Source organism: Clinocottus analis, unplaced genomic scaffold (assembly GCF_023055335.1).
Source record: "Clinocottus analis isolate CAN_PGR_092001 unplaced genomic scaffold, fCliAna1.0.p SCAF_17, whole genome shotgun sequence".
Lineage (NCBI taxonomy): Eukaryota > Metazoa > Chordata > Actinopteri > Perciformes > Cottidae > Clinocottus > Clinocottus analis.
The window spans coordinates 17,947,269-17,969,804 of NW_027175898.1; the positions used below are offsets into that span (position 1 = coordinate 17,947,269).

The 22,536-nt window shown below is 45.3% G+C and overlaps 1 protein-coding gene across 1 annotated transcript; it reads right to left on the reverse strand.

The window, feature by feature from the left end:
- Positions 1-521: 521 nt before the first annotated feature.
- On the reverse strand, positions 522-22,339 carry LOC137787399 (A disintegrin and metalloproteinase with thrombospondin motifs 2-like). Its single transcript, XM_068579799.1, has 25 exons — positions 22,240-22,339; positions 17,206-17,669; positions 16,313-16,514; positions 13,458-13,564; positions 13,037-13,120; positions 9,986-10,069; positions 9,294-9,447; positions 8,726-8,831; positions 8,311-8,454; positions 8,100-8,232; positions 7,335-7,448; positions 7,107-7,252; positions 6,939-7,028; positions 6,767-6,849; positions 6,014-6,147; positions 4,807-4,930; positions 4,554-4,634; positions 4,306-4,469; positions 4,061-4,220; positions 3,851-3,983; positions 3,002-3,206; positions 2,280-2,409; positions 2,102-2,176; positions 1,409-1,619; positions 522-1,318 (listed from the first exon to the last, which is right to left on the reverse strand). Exons 1-25 carry the CDS (start codon positions 22,325-22,327, stop codon positions 658-660), a joined length of 4,077 nt encoding a protein of 1,358 aa, XP_068435900.1. The 5' UTR covers positions 22,328-22,339; the 3' UTR covers positions 522-657.
- Positions 22,340-22,536: the final 197 nt, after the last annotated feature.

A 22,536-nucleotide genomic window follows, 5' to 3' on the forward strand; every position in this document is an offset into this window, starting at 1 on the left:
AGCTAAGATGGTGGTTTCCAGCATTTATGCTAAAATAGGCTGGTTGTTTCCCTCTGTTTCCAGTATTCATGCTAGGCTAAATTAGCTGGTTCCAGACCTTGTGCTAAGCTAAGCTACGGTTTTCCAGTCTTCATGCTAAATTAAGCTAAGATAGTTTCCAGTCTTTTTGCTGAGCTAAGATAGCTTTTTCCAGTATTAATGATAACATTAAATGGTGGTTTCCAGCATGTATGCTAAGCTTGGCTGGTTGTAATTCATGCTAAACTAAGCTAGATGTTTCCAGCCATTGTGCTAAGCTAGTTTTTCCTGCCTTTGTGCAAAGCGAAGCTAGTTTTTTCCAGTGTTCATGCTAAACTAAACTTGCTTTTCCCTCTGTTTCCAGTCTTTGTGCTAAGCTTAGCTTAAGTGGCATCAGAGAGGAGAACAGTTGCACTGTCCCTTAAAGACAAGTTGTGATGACATCAGCAGCTGGATGAGGCTTTGCTTTATTGACAAACATGATTATTTGGTTTTATACATTAAAACGTTAGCAGAAAGTGAGCAGGCTGCACGTGACAAGTTTGTTAGCGTTAGCAGAAAGTGAGCCACTTTCTGCTAACGCTACCAAACTTGTCGTCTTCCACACTGTGACCGATACCAGAAAACAGGAATGTGATTTTATAATCCGTGTTTCCTGTCCATCCTCGCCGGATCCCGTCGTCGCTTCTCGTTCAGAAGCTGCTGGATCCGTTTGTTCTGCGTCCGCTCGCGGGCCGGCGGAATCCGCGGCACAAAGAGGTTCTGGTTCTGTCCTCTGGCGGCGTCCAGCCCCACAACCCGGTACGGGACCTCGTCCGCAGAGTCCTTCATTGCGGTCTGGAGGCTCCTCCCTCCTGACCTAGCAGTGATGATGTCATCAGGATCAATTGAAGTAGCGAACTCAGAGCGCATTGTGGGAGTTTTCCATTTGAATAAATGTGCGGGAGCAGTTTTTTTTGGTCGCCTTGTAGCAGTGGTAGTGATAGTAGTAGTATTACTAGTACTAGCAGTAGTAGTGATAGTAGTACTAGTAGTGGTAGTGATAGTAGTACTAGTTTGTGGAATGATGAGAGGGCGGGCTGAGGAAACAGAATGATCCTCGTAGGACAAGTACTCGTTGTAATCCTCATACTCCACGTAAACAAAGTCGGTGCTGCTCCTGCCGGTCGGGGGAGGAGTCACAGTGGTGCTGGGAGCCAGTCTGCTCGTGATGTCACCGGTAATGTCACTGGTGATATCACTGGTGATGTCAGACCAGTAGGACGATGAGGTCATCGTTTCTGTGGTTGAACTCCAGGAACTACAAGACAACGAAAACAAAAAGAAGATCAGCGATAGCAGATCAGTTTAAGTTGCGGTCGATCTTTTAGCGGAACGTTCCAGCTCCGACCTGTTGGCCGTCGATGGGAAAGGGCTGCTGGAGCTGCTGGGGCTGCTTGAACTGTTGGTGTTGCTGAAGTTGCTGGAGTTGCTGGTGTTGCTGGAGTTGCTGAGGTTGCTGCAGGACTTGCAGCACATCTGGCGGTACCCGGCGATAGAGCAGTACCGACTCAATGCCTCCATCCGGCAAAACACGGAGCGGTCACCTCGGCATCGCTGCCCTGGAGACAAGTTGGACCACCAGAGCAGAATGTGAGACCAGTGGGACCAGTGGGACCAGTGAAAGCAATGTGATGGTTTCAGGTTCAAACTGAGACACAAAAGAAGACTATCAATAATGGTTTTAACACACCAGTCCCCTCTAGTGGAGGTTGTTGTAAAACCTGATTCTCTCACACCTGGTATAAATATCTATGCACAGAAACAGCACACCTGCAGCTTTTATTTTGAAGGACGGAGTCAGGTAAGCTTTCACCTTGTTGGGCAGGTTGAATTTCTTCTAAAGATTAATTTGTGCACACTGTACAGTTATGTACAACTGCATGATGCTTGTGGTCCAGGTGATGGGATCTCAGTCCCTGCAGATAAAACAGTTTTCTATCCTTCAGAATCTGTAAAAATCTCAGTCAATCAAATGTAGTTGTTGTCAAAGGAGGAGGGAAGAACAGAAAGAAAAGGAAGAGGAGGAACATGTGTGCTTTACTAGAGGAGATCTTTGGAGCTGGGATGTCTGGGTTGGACCTGGACAGCCACTGAATGATGGCGTTCTTCTGATCGCCTGCAGGGGGAGACAACCACTCAGTTAGCTACAAACAGACTACAACTCCCAGCATTACTTCCTCAGTGCACTTTTATTTGGTATGTGATTGCTCGATGCCTACCGCTACAAGGGGGAGGCTGGCAGGTGCGGTTCTTGATTGGTGGAAAATCACTGCAGTTATGGGATGAACCCTCAGGACTCAAACACGCAATCTGACGCTCCTGAGTCCCATTTCCGCATGACACTGAACACTACAAACATAAACATGTTGGTGAAATTCAGATGTTGAAAGAAGTAACATTTAGTCCAGATAGAAGAAAGGTATAAAAGGAAGAAGGAAGTTCCCTAAAGTAGGAAAGTTGAGGTCAGAAGAATAGTTAAAGTCAAAAGTGGTCTAGAAAAAAAGTAAAGGGGAAGTAGTCTAAAAAGAGAAAGAAAGATGTAGTCTTGCAACAAGGAAGTTAGAGGTAATCCAGGAAGAAGGAAGAGATGTAGTCAAGAAAGAATAAAGATAGATGAAGTCCCAAAAGGAGAAACATGGAGGTAGTCTGGAAAGAAGGAAGTTACACGTAGTCCAGAATGAGGTTGGAGGTATTCAATTAACTTAGAGTAGGTCCATGTTGAGGAAATTTGAGGTAGTTTAGAGAGAAATAAGTTAGTGGCATTCCAGATAGAATGAACTGCAAAGGAGTCCAGAAAGAGGAACTTAAATGTAGTCCAGAAAGAATGAAATTGAGGGTCGTCCAGACAGAAGGAATGCAGACATAGTCCAGAAAAAGGAAGGTTGGGGAATTCCTCGTGGTGAAATGTCTTTGTGATTGAGAATAGTTTCAGTCTTCTTACCGGGGTCCATGGCCCAGCTCTCCAGGAAGCCGGACAGGGTAAACGATTGCAGGTTTGTTTGACTTCTGGCCGGTTTTCACGGCAGAGTTTGCTGTGCACTGAGCGCTGCCCCCTGCTGGACATCTGCTGGCAGGTCACCCAGCGACGCTGCCACCCAGTTTGGCCGCAGGTGGTACTGCAGTCCTCCCACTCTCCGGTTACCCAGCTGAGAGGAAGCAGTAATATGCCATTCAATAAACCATATATATCATATTTATACATATATGGTTTATGGTTTAAGTTTTGTGCTTTTAGATTTTGTTCCTATTGTATAATCTATTTTAAGTGTCACATTGAAAATGTTTATCTACATTATTAAAATGTGATTTGTTGACCATTATAAAAACATTTCTGTCTCTATTTACATCTGGACTTTTTTTTTTTATCATGTTTACTCTTTCCTGATTAAGTAGTTTGTTCAGTCAACCAAAGTTCAAGACCTACAATCAGATACTCAGCTGTTTCTTGATATGAAAACAAACTGACACTGCACCACCAACCACCAATAAGAGGATTGGTGGTTCGATTCCCGGCGCTGCTAGCCCATGTCGATGTGTCCTTGAGCAAGACACTTAACCCTAAATTGCTCCAATAGCTGCCCCTACGGAGTATGAATGGTTGATGCTACTCATGTGGCACCTTGCATGGTGGCTTCTCCCATCAGTGTGTGAATGATATCATGTAGTGTTAAAGCGCTTTGAGTGATCAGAAGACTAGAAAAGTGCTTTACAAGTACAGGTCCATTTACCGTTAACGAGGGGGCTGAGGGGAAGGGCTACAGGTGTTACCCTGGGGGTCTGTGGTTGTTACCTTGGGGAGCTGCAGGTGTTGGTGTTGCAGGTGCGGCTGATGGCTCTCGGTTTGTTGATGTTGGAGCAGAATGTCCTCTGAACCATTTTCCCATCAGCCTTCCTCCTGCAGCCAAATCGTGTGTATTGTTTGCCTGCCAAGCAGACAATGTAGTTAACCTAACACTGTTTAAGGGTTTTGAGTTATGTTCATGACCAGGTGCTTGCGTACCTCCTCCACAGGGCTTGGAGCAGTGCGACCACTTCTTCAGTGCCCACTCGTAGAAGATGGCGTCCTCCTGCAGCAGGTTGGACTCCAGCGAGGACCGGAGACGATCCTGGATGACGTACTTATAGGACACCGTCACCTTGGAGTCTCCATGGGAACGGACCTGATGGACAGAAACACAGGAAGGCGCCGTTTTTGTATGATTTAGATTGAAAAACAAGTTGGAGTTCCTGTGGCGACGAACTGACCATGAGCAGAACTCCGTACTTCAGGGGCCCTGTAGTCTGGACGGACTCCTGCTCCTCGGTGTTGCTGTACTCCCACGCCGAACCCTTCTCGATCACCACTCTGGATTCGGGCCGTTCGTCTTCATCGTTGAGGAAGAGGTGTCCCGTCTCCTGGTTCGTCAGCGCTGGAAAAGGAAACAAGTCAAGGTTCTCCACAGAAAGACAGACGTTCTTCCTGTAGGGTGGAACAGGCTCCTCCCCCCTCTTACCCAGGATGTGCTGGGTTTCTTTAAACTCCTGGATCAGCAGGTGTCGGGCTCCTTTGGGGATCTCCAGGATCTTCAGGTAACCTAGAAAATTGAAGAAAAAAAAAGAAAATTGGGATTTTGCTAATGTCTTTGAAATGTGATTATATGTATTTAAAAACCAAGAGATACTCCAGATGGGAACTATGATCCTTTATTGGTTAGGATCAAAGACTTTCTACTGAATGATTGACATCAAACTAAAGGAGCTCCAGACCTGGTTTCTTGGTGCTGCGGGTGAAGTTCCCTTTGATGATCTTACAGCTGGAGTTATCTCCTCCACAGACTCCACATCTATCCTCCTGCTGGTCCGAGGCGATCTGTCCATCACAACCTACATGCTGCAAGAGGAGATGAGACACAAGCACAGAGGGGATATCTCAGGAAAAGGAGAGAAGTGTGCTGCAGATGACTCCCAAAAACTGGACTAAGTGAGTCCACCTGAACCACCATCTCACAATTATCTTTTCAATTTTCAAATACTACGTGTACTGTCACACTTCAGCTATCACTCTCACCTGCCCAGTCTACTGCACCTACTGCCTCTGATATATAAGCTCCTCCCTCTGGTATATTAGCCCCTCCCCCTGGTATATTAGCCCCAACTTCACTCACAGTCACAGCCAGATCGTTCACCGTGTTACGCCAGACCGGCCAGCACTTTTTCCCTTCGACTGGTTTCACCTTTCCTTTAGTATGACCCTTCCTGTTCGGACTTCTCCGCCTTCCTCTTGCTCGGTATGAACCTTCCTGTTAGGACTTCTCCACCTATCTCTTGCCCGGCATGACCCTTTCTGTTAGGATTTCTCCACCTTCCTCTTGCCTGGTATGACCCTTCCTGTTAGGACTCCTCCACCTTCCTCTTGTCCAGTATGACCTTTCCTGTTAGGACTCCTCCACCTTCCTCTTGTCCAGTATGACCTTTCCTGTTAGGACTTCTCCACCTTCCTCTTGTCCAGTATGACCTTTCCTGTTAGGGCTTCTCCACCTTCCTCTTGCCCAATATGACCCTTCCTGTTAGGACTTCTCCACCTTCCTCTGGCCCGGTATGACCCTTCCTGTTAGGACTTCTCCACCTTCCTCTTGCCCGGTATGACCCTTCTTGTTAGGACTTCTCCACCTTCCTCTTGCCTGGTATGACCCTTCCTGTTAGGACTTCTCCACCTTCCTCTTGCCCGGTATGACCCTTCCTGTTAGGACTTCTCCACATTCCTCTTGCCCGGTATGACCCTTCCTGTTAGGACATCTCCACCTTCCTCTTGCCCAATTATGTAATACTACGAATACTACTTTATGTTATACTTTACTGTGATAAACAATGTAATTCTATGTGTACTACTTCATGCTATACTTTACTGTGATAAATGATGAGATGATGTATTGAAACTTTGTACCAGTGAGATGAACTAAAACAAAATAAAGACCTCACACTCTCCTCTGACGCACACACTGTGGGCGTCGCCGTAGGAGCACGGCGTCCCATCATGCACCATTCTGTTGATGGAAACCACGGCGGCCGTCTCCTTCGACTGGCAGTAGAGCTGACAGCGCTTATCAGCTGCAGACACAGACACCATCAAAGTATATGTATATGTATACATATATAGAAAGATATAGATATAATAGGAATATGTTTTACATCAGAGCCACTAATGGTGGAACATTTAAGGAGTTAAGGAGTTAAAGAGAGGAGAGGCCATAAGTTTCCTTCCAATAACAGATTCCTGACTGATGACTTTAACATGTGAACTCTCTCTCTCTCTCTCTCTCTCTCTCTCTCTCTCTCTCTCTCTCTCTCTCTCTCTCTCTCTCTCTCTCTTTTTCTCTCTCTCTCTCACACACAAACACTGCGGCTGTCTGGCTTTGAACAATCTGTTTTTTTCATTTACACACAAGCTCTGTGTGTGTGTGTGTTTGTGTGTGTGTGTGTGTGTGTGTGTGTGTGTGTGTGTGTGTGTGTGTGTGTGTGTGTGTGTGTGTGTGTGTGTGTGTGATACAAATCATAACACACAAAATGTACCAAAACATAAACCTGAAATTACATCAAGTGTTCACCAAAAAGTATTATGAATCATGGTATGTGGACGTGTACAAAGTGTGTATTAGATGTGTATACAATGTTCATGTAAAGTGAGCAATATGCGTGCATATGAAGTGTGTATAACGTATGTATTTACGGTCAGGGTGTTGGTACGGCAGCCAGTGATGTTTGATCCCTTCATGTTCCATAAATGGATTCCAGACTTTACACTGATCCTCTCTGAAAGACAACACAAGTTAACTACAAGCACACTGACCTGAAGCCAGTCACAAGACTCAGATTACAGAGCAAACAGAAGACCTACTGACCTGAAATCAGTCAGCGGAGGACACTCTTCTTGGCTGCACAGCTGGAACTCGTATCTGTTCCCGAAGCAGGTGCGCCCCCCGTTGGCTGGACTGAGAACAACAACAGGTTAGCGTCTCTGATTGGTGCTTCTGATTTGTGACATCACTGATGATTGACAGCTGACTCACGCCGGGGTGTCGCAGCGGCGGGCCCGAAACCTGACCCCGCCCCCGCAGGTCCTGGAGCAGCCGCCGAACGGACTCCATGTTCCCCAGCCGCCATCTTGTCTCAGCAGGTCGGGCGTCAGCCTAATGCAGAAACCCTTAAAACAGTGCTGCAAAGAGACAAACTTAGCTTAGCATCAAGACAGAAGGCCGAGGGACAGTTAGCCTGAAGCTAATTTAGAGTGTACTCACCTTCCCCGGTCCACATTTCGTCCCGTCGAGCGGAGGACCTTTCTTGGTCTTACAGTAGAAGGGGTTGTTGTAGTCGCTGCACCACAGCTGCTTACAGGGGTCAAGGGTCGCGTACTGTCGACAAAGACAGACATTAAGGGTCAAGGGTCGCTTACTGGGGACAAAGACAGACATTAAAGGTCAAGGGTCGCATACAGGGGACAAAGACAGACATTAAGGGTCAAGGGTCGCGTACTGGGGACAAAGACAGACATTAAGGGTCAAGGGTCGCGTTCTGGGGACAAAGACAGACATTAAGGGTCAAGGGTCGCGTTCTGGGGACAAAGACAGACATTAAGGGTCAAGGGTCGCGTACTAGGGACAAAGACAGACATTAAGGGTCAAGGGCTGCGTACTCGGGACAAAGACAGACATCAGGGGTCAAGGGTCGCGTACTAGGGACAAAGACAGACACACTGACTCCGTCCAGTCTGACGGTTTCTATTGGGGACAAAAGGACAAACATTGTGTAGAAACGAGGGAGAGAAGAAGGCAAAGACGTCAGCAGATTGAAGACTGCAGTTTCCTGTGTGATGTCATGGAACGTGTGTCACACCCTAAGATGTGTCTGCCTGTTCCCAACACGCCTTTATATTATTAATATAATACAGTGATGTCATCGCACTAAATACTTTATATCCTGGTGAGTTCATGAAAACACGGGACAGACATTCCATTGTCTCCAGATGTTTACAGAGAGACAGACAGACAGACAGACAGACATACTGCAGTACAGAGGCTGTATCCTGGTCCGAAGTCGAAGCGACACTGCTGGTCCAGAGAGTACTGGAAACCCGGCAGCTGAGGTTGAGCCGGCCAATTGTGGTTGAAAGGGTCATCACGGAGACAGTCATAGGTACTGAAGACACATACAGACAGACAGGTTCAGGTGGTGCGTACTATTCTGTGTACAAGTAGTATTATTTGCAATACTCACTGCAGGTACTTGTGCAGCTCCCTCCAGCTACAGCGGGACCAGTGGTACTGATGAAAGGTGGCCTGAACCCGCGGGGACATGATGCTGCCCAACGGCACGTCGTCAGCACAGTCATTGGCCTCGCCGTCGTGCTCCATCCCTAAGCTGGGACAGACAGGCAGGCAGGCAGGCAGGCAGTTAAAAGATGAGTCACTCCTATCTCCACATTGACACCTTGAAGTCACTAGCGTCTCCACATTGACACCTTGAAGTCACTAGCGTCTCCACATTGACACCTTGAAGTCACTATCGTCTCTACAATGACACCTGGAAGTCACTATCGTCTCTACAATGACACCTGGAAGTCACTATCGTTGCTATACCTGAGAGTCGTTTTGATTTGCAGTTCATTTAAATGTGTGTGTTTGTGTCTCACACATGTCCTGTTTCATGGGCAGCTACGAAGGCAGAGGAGAACCCGTCTTCAAAGACAAGGACGCAACTCCGATGCAGGTGACACATTCCTGTGACTGGAGCATAACCTACAGAGAGAGGTCAAACGTCAGAGGTCAGGGGCCAGAGTTTAGGTAAATGGTGTTATAAGTAGTACTTGTGTTATTAGTAGAAGTATTAGCAGTAGTACCCTGCATACCAAGACAGCCAAACTCCCTCCTGGTCAGGTAGATGGTGTTAGTACTTAAAGCAGTAGTGCCCGTATTATCAGTACTACCCTGCTTGCCGGATGGGACAAACTCATCACCAGGTAGATGTTGATAGTTGAAGTACTTGTAGTATTAGTGGAGGTATTAGCAGAAGTACCTTGCATGGCGAAGGGGCCGAACTCCAGCCTGGTCAGGTAGAAAGTGTTAGTGGTAGCAGTAGTTGTAGCTTTAGTGGTAGTATTATCAGTACTTCCCTGCATGCCGGAGCGGCCGATCTCCTTATCAGGTAGAAGATGTTCGATGGAGAACTTGTAGTGTTAGTGGAGGTATTAGCAGAAGTACCCTGCATGCCAGAAGGGCCAAACTCCTGCCTGGTCAGGTAGATGGTGTGGTCGTGCTGCTCGGCGTGATTCTGCTCCCTGTGCTGAAGATACGACCATCCACAAACGTTCTCCAAGCTCTTCTGGGGATTCCCCACAGAGATCAACTCCTGGGACTGATGGAGGGACACCAACATGCAGATGTGCGATAGAGAGCAAACCTTTACTAATTTAAATTCATATTAACGTTTCCCCAAAGCATAAATGCAGGGTGTTAATATGCGAGTATTTGAAAAGTACTTAAAATTAGGGCCACTTAAAACTCAACAGATACTAATATTTTGAGTAAAACACACAATTCCTTTACAGCGGTGACCAGAGAGAGCAAGGTAGATAATACAAATAGGCTGTTTTAAGTTTATGTTTACAAACAGCATCTCCCTGACGCTCTTCATCTTTATAGACTTTCTAAACCTTCACAGAGATTGTGATATGACTTCAGGATTTAAAGATCTAACAACAAAGACTCTCCGAGGCAATAGGAGAGCAAAGTAGTCAATGAGAGCATTTATTGACACCTTCAGGCCTGTTGACACATTAACCTGACTAAGAGGGATCCTGAATAAGACAATACAAAAACTGGACAATTTTAGTTCATGTACGAAAAATACTCGGACCAGAAACCTTCATCAGCTTTGAGACAGAGTTTAGTACCTTTGATGGTGACAACATGATGATTCTGACCAGAACCACGTTGATGTTTGCCCCCAGAGAATGATCCTGATAGATCTCATTCACCTGAAACAGAGAGATGTGCTGTCAACATAGGCCGACTGTGGCTCAGTGGTTAGCATGTTCATCTTTTGATCAGTGGTTCGAGCCTCGGCGCCGCTAGTCCCTGTTGTTGTGTCCTTGAGCAAGACACTTAGCCCCTAATTTTTCCCCATTGCTTTATCTACAGTTTATTGAGCAATAATGTAAGTTGCTTTGGAAAAATGCGTCAGCTAAATGTAATGTAACATATTGGTTCATCCAGCTATCCAGACATCTTTTCTAAATTTAGAGAAATGCAAGAACATTGACCCCAAATTGTATCTTTCACATTGGAATTACCTCCTATAAAGACACCTTATTGTGGCGGGAGGTTTCCTGTTGCAGCACCAGGTCATGGCGAGGTCACCATGGTAAACTGGTTGCAGTTGAGTCCAGACAAAGATGACAGTAAATCTGAGCCCTGTCCTGGTTCCAGACTTGGTAAGGTGAGTACCTTGTGAGTGACCTTTGACCTGAGGGGGCCTCAATTTAAGATCAAAGAAAGGGTCAGGTGGACTGGACCTGAGACACCACTGGATGACTCTTGGCACATTATTGATTATTTGGTATTAATTATCTTTTTATAGATGGACATTTTTTGAGGCAGGATTGTTGGACGTCCAGATGTCTGCTGGTTCCGGTCTTGCATTGATGTCCTCCTGTGTCCCGCTGTCCTTTCTAACGAGGAACAGCTCTCATCAGACTCCAACAATTCCAGCTATTTTGTGAGGCTGAAACTCTGAACATCTGGCTTAGGGTTCTGACATTTCACCTCTAGAAGAACATTTCCTGAGGCTCACCTATCATCGTTGTTGTCAACCCACAAGAGGACAAGAGCAGTCGATTTAGTCCCAAGACTGAAGAAGAAGGTCTCCCAGTCTTAAAAGACCGGGAGACAGCTGAGTCAGACAGGAAGAGATGCCAGAAAGACGGCAGTTTCTGTGGCCAAAGACCAGAAACCCAGAAGACGGATGAATTAAAAATACTGGACTTCTCTCTTGTTCTGGTCTCAGAGGTTGTTGAGATGCAGAAGGTTTTGGATGTTGTTGGGCTGTCCGCATTACAGGGTACCATGTCTCATTCCCTTTTTTGGTAAGCTATGTTTCACAATATTTGTATTGAGGTAAAGCTGGACAACCGGATCTCTCTTTACTCTCACAGGAAGTTAGACTGTCTGGTCCACATTACCTTACACCAGCATCTGGTCCACATGTCCTTACACCAGCATCTGGTCCACATGTCCTTACACTAACATCTGGTCCACATGTCCTTACACTAACATCTGGTCCACATGTCCTTACACCAGCATCTGGTCCACATGTCCTTACACCAGCATCTGGTCCACATGTCCTTACACTAACATCTGGTCCACATGTCCTTACACTAACATCTGGTCCACATGTCCTTACACCAGCATCTGGTCCACATGTCCTTACACCAGCATCTGGTCCACATGTCCTTACACCAGCATCTGGTCCACATGTCCTTACACCAGCATCTGGTCCACATGTCCTTACACTAACATCTGGTCCACATGTCCTTACACCAGCATCTGGTCCACATGTCCTTACACTAGCATCTGGTCCACATGTCCTTACACTAGCATCTGGTCCACATGTCCTTACACCAGCATCTGGTCCACATGTCCTTACACCAGCATCTGGTCCACATGTCCTTACACCAGCATCTGGTCCACATGTCCTTACACCAGTATCTGGTCCACATGTCCTTACACCAGTATCTGGTCCACATGTCCTTACACTAACATCTGGTCCACATGTCCTTACACCAGCATCTGGTCCACATGTCCTTACACCAGTATCTGGTCCACATGTCCTTACACTAACATCTGGTCCACATGTCCTTACACCAGCATCTGGTCCACATGTCCTTATACTAGCATCTGGTCCACATGTCCTTACACTAACATCTGGTCCACATGTCCTTACACTAACATCTGGTCCACATGTCCTTACACTAGCATCTGGTCCACATGTCCTTACACCAGCATCTGGTCCACATGTCCTTACACCAGTATCTGGTCCACATGTCCTTACACCAGTATCTGGTCCACATGTCCTTACACTAACATCTGGTCCACATGTCCTTACACCAGCATCTGGTCCACATGTCCTTACACCAGTATCTGGTCCACATGTCCTTACACTAACATCTGGTCCACATGTCCTTACACCAGCATCTGGTCCACATGTCCTTACACCAGTATCTGGTCCACATGTCCTTACACTAACATCTGGTCCACATGTCCTTACACTAACATCTGGTCCACATGTCCTTACACCAGTATCTGGTCCACATGTCCTTACACCAGCATCTGGTCCACATGTCCTTACACCAGTATCTGGTCCACATGTCCTTACACCAGTATCTGGTCCACATGTCCTTACACCAGCATCTGGTCCACATGTCCTTACACCAGTATCTGGTCCACATGTCCTTACACCAGTATCTGGACCACATGTCCTTACACTAACATCTGGTCCACATGTCCTTACACCAGTATCTGGTCCACATGTCCTTACACTAACATCTGGTCCACATGTCCTTACACCAGTATCTGGTCCACATGTCCTTACACTAACATCTGGTCCACATGTCCTTACACCAGTATCTGGTCCACATGTCCTTACACAAACATCTGGTCCACATGTCCTTACATCAGTATCTGGTCCACATGTCCTTACACTAACATCTGGTCCACATGTCCTTACACCAGTATCTGGTCCACATGTCCTTACACTAACATCTGGTCCACATGTCCTTACACTAACATCTGGTCCACATGTCCTTACACTAACATCTGGTCCACATGTCCTTACACTAACATCTGGTCCACATGTCCTTACACTAACAGGTACAGCAAGATTCACCTTTCCTCAACACCGCCTACAATTAGCATTGAAATACAAACCTGTGTGTGTTTTCACTTACAATGTTCATGAGCGTCAGAAGATATTTCTGAATGTGGTCTCGGCCGTGAAAAAGAAGCACAGAATAATCCACAGCCAATAAGACCTGGAAGAGGGAAACATGTATTAACCTCTATGTTGACTAGTTCATTAACCTCTATGTTGACTAGTTCATTAACGTCTATGTTGACTAGTTCATTAACCTCTATGTTGACTAGTTCATTAACGTCTATGTTGACTAGTTCATTAACCTCTACGTTGACTAGTTCATTAACCTCTACGTTGACTAGTTCATTAACGTCTATGTTGACTAGTTCATTAACCTCTACGTTGACTAGTTCATTAACCTCTACGTTGACTAGTTCATTAACATCTACATTAACTAGTTCATTAACCTCTACGTTAACTAGTTAATTAACCTCTACGTTAACTAGTTCATTAACCTCTATGTTAAACAGTTCAGCCTCTTCAATGTAGCGTCTTCGTCGACCTGATCTGGATCCGGACCACGTCACATTCTGGTTCCAGTCCAGAGAACCCAAAAGGGGACCTGCAGGAGAACCAGAGGCGTTGTTAACAGTCTTCAGATGTCTTCACGCCACAAAGCTCATCAAGATGTTGTTGAGTCGAGTGAACCAGCGAGCAGAAGGTTTGATGCTAACATGAGGTCAGATGTTGGAGAAGAGATGATGAAGATATCATGTTTCACTGAGCTGCTATTCTGTCGTCCACTAAACTGCATACAAATAAAGTTTCTCTTTGTTTTTCTTTCTAAATGTTCCCTACAGAGACCCTACAGAGACCTTACAGAGACCCTACAGAGACCTTACAGAGACCCTACAGAGACCCTACAGAGACCTTACAGAGACCCTACAGAGACCTTACAGAGACCCTACAGAGACCCTACAGAGACCTTACAGAGACCCTACAGAGACCCTACAGAGACCCTACAGAGACCTTACAGAGACCCTACAGAGACCCTACAGAGACCCTACAGAGACCTTACAGAGACCCTACAGAGATCCTACAGAGACCTTACAGAGACCCTACAGAGACCCTACAGAGACCCTACAGAGACCTTACAGAGACCCTACAGAGACCCTACAGAGACCTTACAGAGACCCTACAGAGACCCTACAGAGACCTTACAGAGACCCTACAGAGACCCTACAGAGACCCTACAGAGACCCTGCAGCAGCGGTGTCAAACATACGGCCTGAGGGCCCGATCCAGCTCGCTAAGGTGTCCAGTCCAACACAAGGAAAAAAAATTAAAAATAATTTTTAGACCACAATTAGCAGAGCTGGAATTCAAACCTCTGATCTTCTGCTTGCAAACCACTGATCCACCGTCACAGTAGACGTGAGCACGGATGTTATTGTGTTGGAAGTCGTTAAAAATGGATCTCGTCATGAAAGTGGTGCCACAAAGCGAGGAGCCAGGCAGATACACAGAGAGCTGATGTCTGAACGTTTGGTCTTTATGCTTCTAGTTAATGTTGAAAGAACTTAAAATAAAGTTTATCATCTAAAAACCTTCACCAATGATTCAAACATAGAGAAACATTGTTGTTAATTATGCGTTATTATGCTGTGATTTCACTGGTCCGGCCCACTGGAGATCAACATGGACAACATGTGGCCCCTTCACTAACATGAGTTTGTCCCCAGCCCCACAGAGACCCCAAAGAAGACCCCAAGGAAGACCCACCAGAGACCCGACAGGGACAAGAGACCCTATAGAGACCCGACAGGTACAAGAGACCCTATAGAGACCCTACAGGTACAAGAGACCCTATAGAGACCCTACAGGTACAAGAGACCCTATAGAGACCCTACAGGGACAAGAGACCCTATAGAGACCCTACAGGTACAAGAGACCCTATAGAGACTCTACAGGTACAAGAGACCCACCAGAGGCCCGACAGGGACAAGAGACCCTATAGAGACCCTACAGGGACAAGAGACCCTATAGAGACCCTACAGGTACAAGAGACCCTATAGAGACCCGACAGGTACAAGAGACCCTATAGAGACCCGACAGGTACAAGAGACCCTATAGAGACCCTACAGGTACAAGAGACCCTATAGAGACCCTACAGGTACAAGAGACCCTATAGAGACCCTACAGGTACAAGAGACCCTATAGAGACCCGACAGGTACAAGAGACCCTATAGAGACCCGACAGGTACAAGAGACCCTATAGAGACCCGACAGGTACAAGAGACCCTATAGAGACCCGACAGGTACAAGAGACCCTATAGAGACCCGACAGGTACAAGAGACCCTATAGAGACCCGACAGGTACAAGAGACCCTATAGAGACCCGACAGGTACAAGAGACCCTATAGATAGATTAGAAAGATTATAGAATAATAATAATAATCTAATCATAATATGACTGTTTCTCTTCTTCACATCGTTGCTATCCTTCTGTGAAACTGTTGAGTCAAACACACGAGGTGTCTCACGATGAAGTCCTGCTCACACACATGCTGTGGTTATGAAAACATCTGACACCAGACTCTGAGGTCACTGTCCCAGTAGAGCTGAGGTGAAGTAGAGCTCGCTCCTCATTGGCTGAGGTGAAGTAGAGCTCGCTCCTCATTGGCTGAGGTGAAGTAGAGCTCGCTCCTCATTGGCTGACGCTGTTGTGAAGACAAACAGATGTCAGCGACCGAGAGGACCGTCGACCCGTCAGAGTCCAAAACCTCCAAACCTCCAGAACTCTGAGACTCTGAAGCTCGGGCTGCCACGTCGCTGTGTGTGTGTGTGTGTGTGTGTGTGTGTGTGTGTGTGTGTGTGTGTGTGTGTGTGTGTGTGTGTGTGTGTGTGTGTGTGTATACAGCTCTCTCTATCTCTGCCAAGTTTCCTGGAACTTTTTCTCTGTTTCCAGTTTGATTCTTTCCTTCTGCAGAGACTCAGCAGGATCTGGATTCCTCCTCTTTGTTGCTGATGTGAAGAATATTTATACAAGTATATTTATATATTTATACAAGTATATATGAATGTTTAAACCCTCACTAAACACGCATTTCATAATGATCATCCTGTAATCAGAGATGTGTTGTTCCTCATTCTTATTTCATCACAACAGCATTAATAAAATACATATTTCATATTTGAGTTTCTGAGTTCAAAGATGTGTTGACACGAGAGAATAACCTGTTTATTTACACCGTGGTCACATGGTCATGTGGTCACATGATCACGTGGTCACATGGTCACATGATCACATGATCACATGGTCATGTGGTCACATGGGGAAGTCAGCTGATCTCTGTTGGCTCTTACTGACCTCGAAGGAAGTCGTCAGCTGTTTGATGGACAGCTTTAGTGTGATTGACAGCCGGTTGATTCTTGAGGACGGCAGAGGAGCGATAAACGATGTGTCGTCTTCCTCCCTCTTCCTCCTCCTCCTCCTCCTCATCCTCCTCCTCCCTCTCTCTTCCCAGCGGCTGGATGAAGAACTCCTCCTGACTCGTCCGGATCATCCCGGCCTGCAGACACAGAGCTGTCAATCAACGCTGAGCATTGAGAGGAACTCAAGGAGCTTAATAAGAATCTATCAATGCTTCTTATTGATAGAAAAGCATGCCATATATATATATATATATATATATATATATATATATATATATATATATATATATATATATATATATATATATATACAAATCAGAGTTGGTTACTAAAGAGCAGAAACCAGATCCACAGCCTGTTTCTGTTATTGTGTCCACGTGTGATCAGAGCGTTCCTCTTTCTTGCGGTCTTTGAACACCTCTCGTCTTTCACATCTGGCTTCACTCAGAGACGTCGTCTCACAGGAACGCTGCTCCATGAACCTCTGATTACTGCTGTTCATCTTTAGTTCTTCTCTTATTCATATTCTATTGTTTGTAAATATATACATATATATATATATATATATATATATATATATATATATATATATATATATATATATATATATATATATATATATATATATATATATATATATATGGTTGTTCTGTGAAACTCAGCGTCTCCAGCTGCTCTCAGATCAAGAGGAAGGATGAAGAGTGATGAAGTGGAAGTCAGATATCAGGTAGAACAAGTAGATCAGATGGAAAATGTGAAAATACGAAAACGTGAACATTTGAACATTTGAAAAGGTGAAGCGGTTAAAGGTCGTCACATGACCCCTACCAGCCCGTCACAGTTGCTGATGGCGACGGACGTGTCCTCCATGTTGGACACCTCTCCTGTGTAGAAGCAGCCGGCGTCTCCTATTGGCTGAGAGCGTTTGCCTCCTGACTCCTCCCACCACTCCGTGGCGGCAGCGGGAGCGACGAAGCGGCCGTTGGGACGCAGGCGCAGGTGCAGCTCCTGACCGAACACCGTCACGTTGTAGAACAGCTCCGCCTCGTCTGCCCTGTGGCCCCGCCCCTTCCAGATACGCCGTGTCTGATTGGACGGGGCGTATTGCAATAGTGGCCCGTTGGCTTGAGTCTGTGTGTCATCGCTTGTGACAGTGGGCGTGTCCTTGGTGAAGGGGGCGTGTCGTTTCCTGCGGTGGTGGGCGAAGACAGAAGCTGACAGGAAGCGACCCTCTGAGTCGGTCCTGATGGGACGAACAACGACGAACTCTGACAGCACCTGATGGAGAGAATCTGAGAGAGAGATGGAACCCCTCTCGAGTCAGCTGTGATGTCACTGTGATGTCATAGTCCAGCTTAACCCGCTGAGTGAGTCTGACTTCAGTTAGTTTAGTTATTAATGTGGAAGTGTTTTTTTCTGGAACTGAACTTTGAGGAGAGAGCCAATCCTAGCAGAGCAGAATGACATCACTGAGTGTGTGTGTGTGTGTGTGTGTGTGTGTGTGTGTGTGTGGACAGTATCAGTACAAAGCAGAAGATCTGCAGTGATTTAACCACTAAGGAGGCTGCTGTCTTTCTTTCTGAGGTCATTGAGGTCAAAGGTCACACACACACACACACACACACACACAAACACACACATACACACACACGTACACACACACACACTGGATGTTATGAAATATGATCTAAATCTTCACATTCCTCGAAGGCCACAAACGCATAAACACAAAGATTTATGGGAAAAGAAGAGGAGAGAAAAAGAAGAGTTTTCGTCTGCTGCTGGAACCATTAGAACACAACACTGGAAACGCTGGAAACACTGGAAACACTGGAAACACTGGAAACAATGGGGACCAATGCTGAAAGAAGACCACTGTGAACCCTGTGTCTTCATCACAACTAGAACCCTTTGTCTTCATCACAACTAGAACCCTTTGTCTTCATCACAACTAGAACCCTTTGTCTTCATCACAACTAGAACCCTTTGTCTTCATCACAACTAGAACCCTTTGTCTTCATCACAACTAGAACCCTTTGTCTTCATCACAGCTAGAACCCTTTGTCTTCATCACAGCTAGAACCCTTTGTCTTCATCACAACTAGAACCCTTTGTCTTCATCACAACTAGAACCCTTTGTCTTCATCACAGAACCCTTTGTCTTCATCACAGCTAGAACCCTTTGTCTTCATCACAACTAGAACCCTTTGTCTTCATCACAACTAGAACCCTTTGTCTTCATCACAACTAGAACCCTTTGTCTTCATCACAACTAGAACCCTTTGTCTTCATCACAGAACCCTTTGTCTTCATCACAACTAGAACCCTTTGTCTTCATCACAGAACCCTTTGTCTTCATCACAACTAGAACCCTTTGTCTTCATCACAGCTAGAACCCTTTGTCTTCATCACAGAACCCTTTGTCTTCATCACAACTGGAACCCTGTGTCTTCATCACAGCTAGAACCCTTTGTCTTCATCACAACTAGAACCCTTTGTCTTCATCACAGCTAGAACCCTTTGTCTTCATCACAGCTAGAACCCTTTGTCTTCATCACAGAACCCTTTGTCTTCATCACAACTAGAACCCTTTGTCTTCATCACAGCTAGAACCCTTTGTCTTCATAACAGCTAGAACCCTTTGTCTTCATCACAGCTAGAACCCTTTGTCTTCATCACAGAACCCTTTGTCTTCATCACAACTAGAACCCTTTGTCTTCATCACAGCTAGAACCCTTTGTCTTCATCACAACTAGAACCCTTTGTCTTCATCACAACTAGAACCCTTTGTCTTCATCACAGCTAGAACCCTTTGTCTTCATCACAACTAGAACCCTTTGTCTTCATCACAGCTAGAACCCTTTGTCTTCATCACAGAACCCTTTGTCTTCATCACAGCTAGAACCCTTTGTCTTCATCACAACTAGAACCCTTTGTCTTCATCACAACTAGAACCCTTTGTCTTCATCACAACTAGAACCCTTTGTCTTCATCACAGAACCCTTTGTCTTCATCACAACTAGAACCCTTTGTCTTCATCACAGAACCCTTTGTCTTCATCACAACTAGAACCCTTTGTCTTCATCACAGCTAGAACCCTTTGTCTTCATCACAGAACCCTTTGTCTTCATCACAACTAGAACCCTTTGTCTTCATCACAGCTAGAACCCTTTGTCTTCATCACAACTAGAACCCTTTGTCTTCATCACAGCTAGAACCCTTTGTCTTCATCACAGCTAGAACCCTTTGTCTTCATCACAGAACCCTTTGTCTTCATCACAACTAGAACCCTTTGTCTTCATCACAGCTAGAACCCTTTGTCTTCATCACAGCTAGAACCCTTTGTCTTCATCACAGCTAGAACCCTTTGTCTTCATCACAGAACCCTTTGTCTTCATCACAACTAGAACCCTTTGTCTTCATCACAGCTAGAACCCTTTGTCTTCATCACAACTAGAACCCTTTGTCTTCATCACAACTAGAACCCTTTGTCTTCATCACAGCTAGAACCCTTTGTCTTCATCACAACTAGAACCCTTTGTCTTCATCACAGCTAGAACCCTTTGTCTTCATCACAGAACCCTTTGTCTTCATCACAGCTAGAACCCTTTGTCTTCATCACAGCTAGAACCCTTTGTCTTCATCACAACTAGAACCCTTTGTCTTCATCACAGCTAGAACCCTTTGTCTTCATCACAGAACCCTTTGTCTTCATCACAGCTAGAACCCTTTGTCTTCATCACAACTAGAGCCCTTTGTCTTCATCACAACTAGAACCCTTTGTCTTCATCACAGCTAGAACCCTTTGTCTTCATCACAGAACCCTTTGTCTTCATCACAACTAGAACCCTTTGTCTTCATCACAGAACCCTTTGTCTTCATCACAGAACCCTTTGTCTTCATCACAGCTAGAACCCTTTGTCTTCATCACAACTAGAACCCTTTGTCTTCATCACAACTAGAACCCTTTGTCTTCATCACAGCTAGAACCCTTTGTCTTCATCACAACTAGAACCCTTTGTCTTCATCACAGCTAGAACACTTTGTCTTCATCACAGCTAGAACCCTTTGTCTTCATCACAACTAGAACCCTTTGTCTTCATCACAGCTAGAACCCTTTGTCTTCATCACAGCTAGAACCCTTTGTCTTCATCACAGAACCCTTTGTCTTCATCACAACTAGAACCCTTTGTCTTCATCACAGCTAGAACCCTTTGTCTTCATCACAGCTAGAACCCTTTGTCTTCATCACAACTAGAACCCTTTGTCTTCATCACAGCTAGAACCCTTTGTCTTCATCACAGAACCCTTTGTCTTCATCACAGCTAGAACCCTTTGTCTTCATCACAGCTAGAACCCTTTGTCTTCATCACAACTAGAACCCTTTGTCTTCATCACAGCTAGAACCCTTTGTCTTCATCACAGCTAGAACCCTTTGTCTTCATCACAACTAGAACCCTTTGTCTTCATCACAGCTAGAACCCTTTGTCTTCATCACAGAACCCTTTGTCTTCATCACAGAACCCTTTGTCTTCATCACAGAACCCTTTGTCTTCATCACAGCTAGAACCCTTTGTCTTCATCACAACTAGAACCCTTTGTCTTCATCACAACTAGAACCCTTTGTCTTCATCACAGCTAGAACCCTTTGTCTTCATCACAACTAGAACCCTTTGTCTTCATCACAGCTAGAACACTTTGTCTTCATCACAGCTAGAACCCTTTGTCTTCATCACAACTAGAACCCTTTGTCTTCATCACAGCTAGAACCCTTTGTCTTCATCACAGCTAGAACCCTTTGTCTTCATCACAACTAGAACCCTTTGTCTTCATCACAGCTAGAACCCTTTGTCTTCATCACAGCTAGAACCCTTTGTCTTCATCACAACTAGAACCCTTTGTCTTCATCACAACTAGAACCCTTTGTCTTCATCACAGCTAGAACCCTTTGTCTTCATCACAGCTAGAACCCTTTGTCTTCATCACAGCTAGAACCCTTTGTCTTCATCACAGCTAGAACCCTTTGTCTTCATCACAGCTAGTTTTGCGGGTCTTGTTGTGTCGACCTTTAGTGTTGGTTCTTCTGATTGGTTATTCATACCAGAACTGGGCGGTGATAGAATTAGTTAATGTTAATGTGAAACAGAATATAATACTATATATACTATGTTTTTTTATAAAACTATGTTTTCTTTCCTGTCTGAGCACCCTAACACAGGATTGGTTGAGCAGGTCCTGTACACCTGAAGCCGGTGGAACCAGTGGAACCGAACTGCGTCTCTGGAGGCGCGAAACGTCCACCAGCTGCGTGATCAGGAATCCAGATGAGTTAAGAACGTGGAAAATAGAAACGTGGTTCCTGATGCGACGCTGGACTTGATCTTTTTACAGATGTTTGATTCAACATGTGGAGTCACTCCTTCAGTCCTGTGCAGAGTTTATGGATTTGTTCCTGTGGTTCTGTACCAACAACACCACGTCGTCTGCGTACGTTCAGATTATTACTCTTATTACCCGCAGCTCATTTATCAGAGTCCATGTGTAGAAACAGAGACAGTACAAGTACAGTTCGCAGTAAGCCTAAATGCAATAGTAGTACTACCAGTAGCAGAAATTGTTGTAGCAATAGTGGCAGTACTACCAGTGGTAGTAGTAGTAGTAGTAGTAGTAGTAGTAGTAGTAGTAGTAGTGTGTGTAGAGATTTGTACAGATTATAAAACCCTCTGATGCACATTTGTAACTTGTGATTCTGCTTTACAAACTATACTGAATTAAACTGAAACTGAATTAGTAGCAGTATTAGTACGAGTAATAGTAGTAGTACCACTAGTAGTAGCAGCATTTGCATCAGCAGTGTCTCACCTGTGTTGTCTGAGATGTAAACAGAGTGTATACAGTTGATCAGAAGCAGAATTACAGTAATCAATAATCCATAATGAAAGTGGTCCATCCTGTGAGAGAGAGAGACAGAGACTGAGAGCTGAACTCTGAGACTCCTCCACTCGTCTCCTTGTCTCCTCCCTCCGGCTGCCGCTCTGTCCCTCCTCCCCCTCAACAGGAGAAACTACAGTCATGTGTATGCAGAATACTGCTGAGTCAGTTCTTTGTGTTGTCCACTAGATGGAGACATTGAGCTGAAATTAAACCTTTCAGTCATTT

What these genes read in the sequence shown, in the direction of transcription:
- LOC137787399 (XM_068579799.1), bottom strand. Translation starts at nt 22,327, where the DNA reads ATGGACCACTTTCATTATGGATTATTGATTACTGTAATTCTGCTTCTG. An exon ending in AGAAACCCAGCACATCCTGG is followed by an intron (nt 4,470 to 4,553) that starts GTAAGAGGGGGG and finishes TTCCTTTTCCAG; the next exon opens with CGCTGACGAACCAGGAGACG. An exon ending in GAGCTGGGCCATGGACCCCG is followed by an intron (nt 2,410 to 3,001) that starts GTAAGAAGACTG and finishes TTATGTTTGTAG; the next exon opens with TGTTCAGTGTCATGCGGAAA.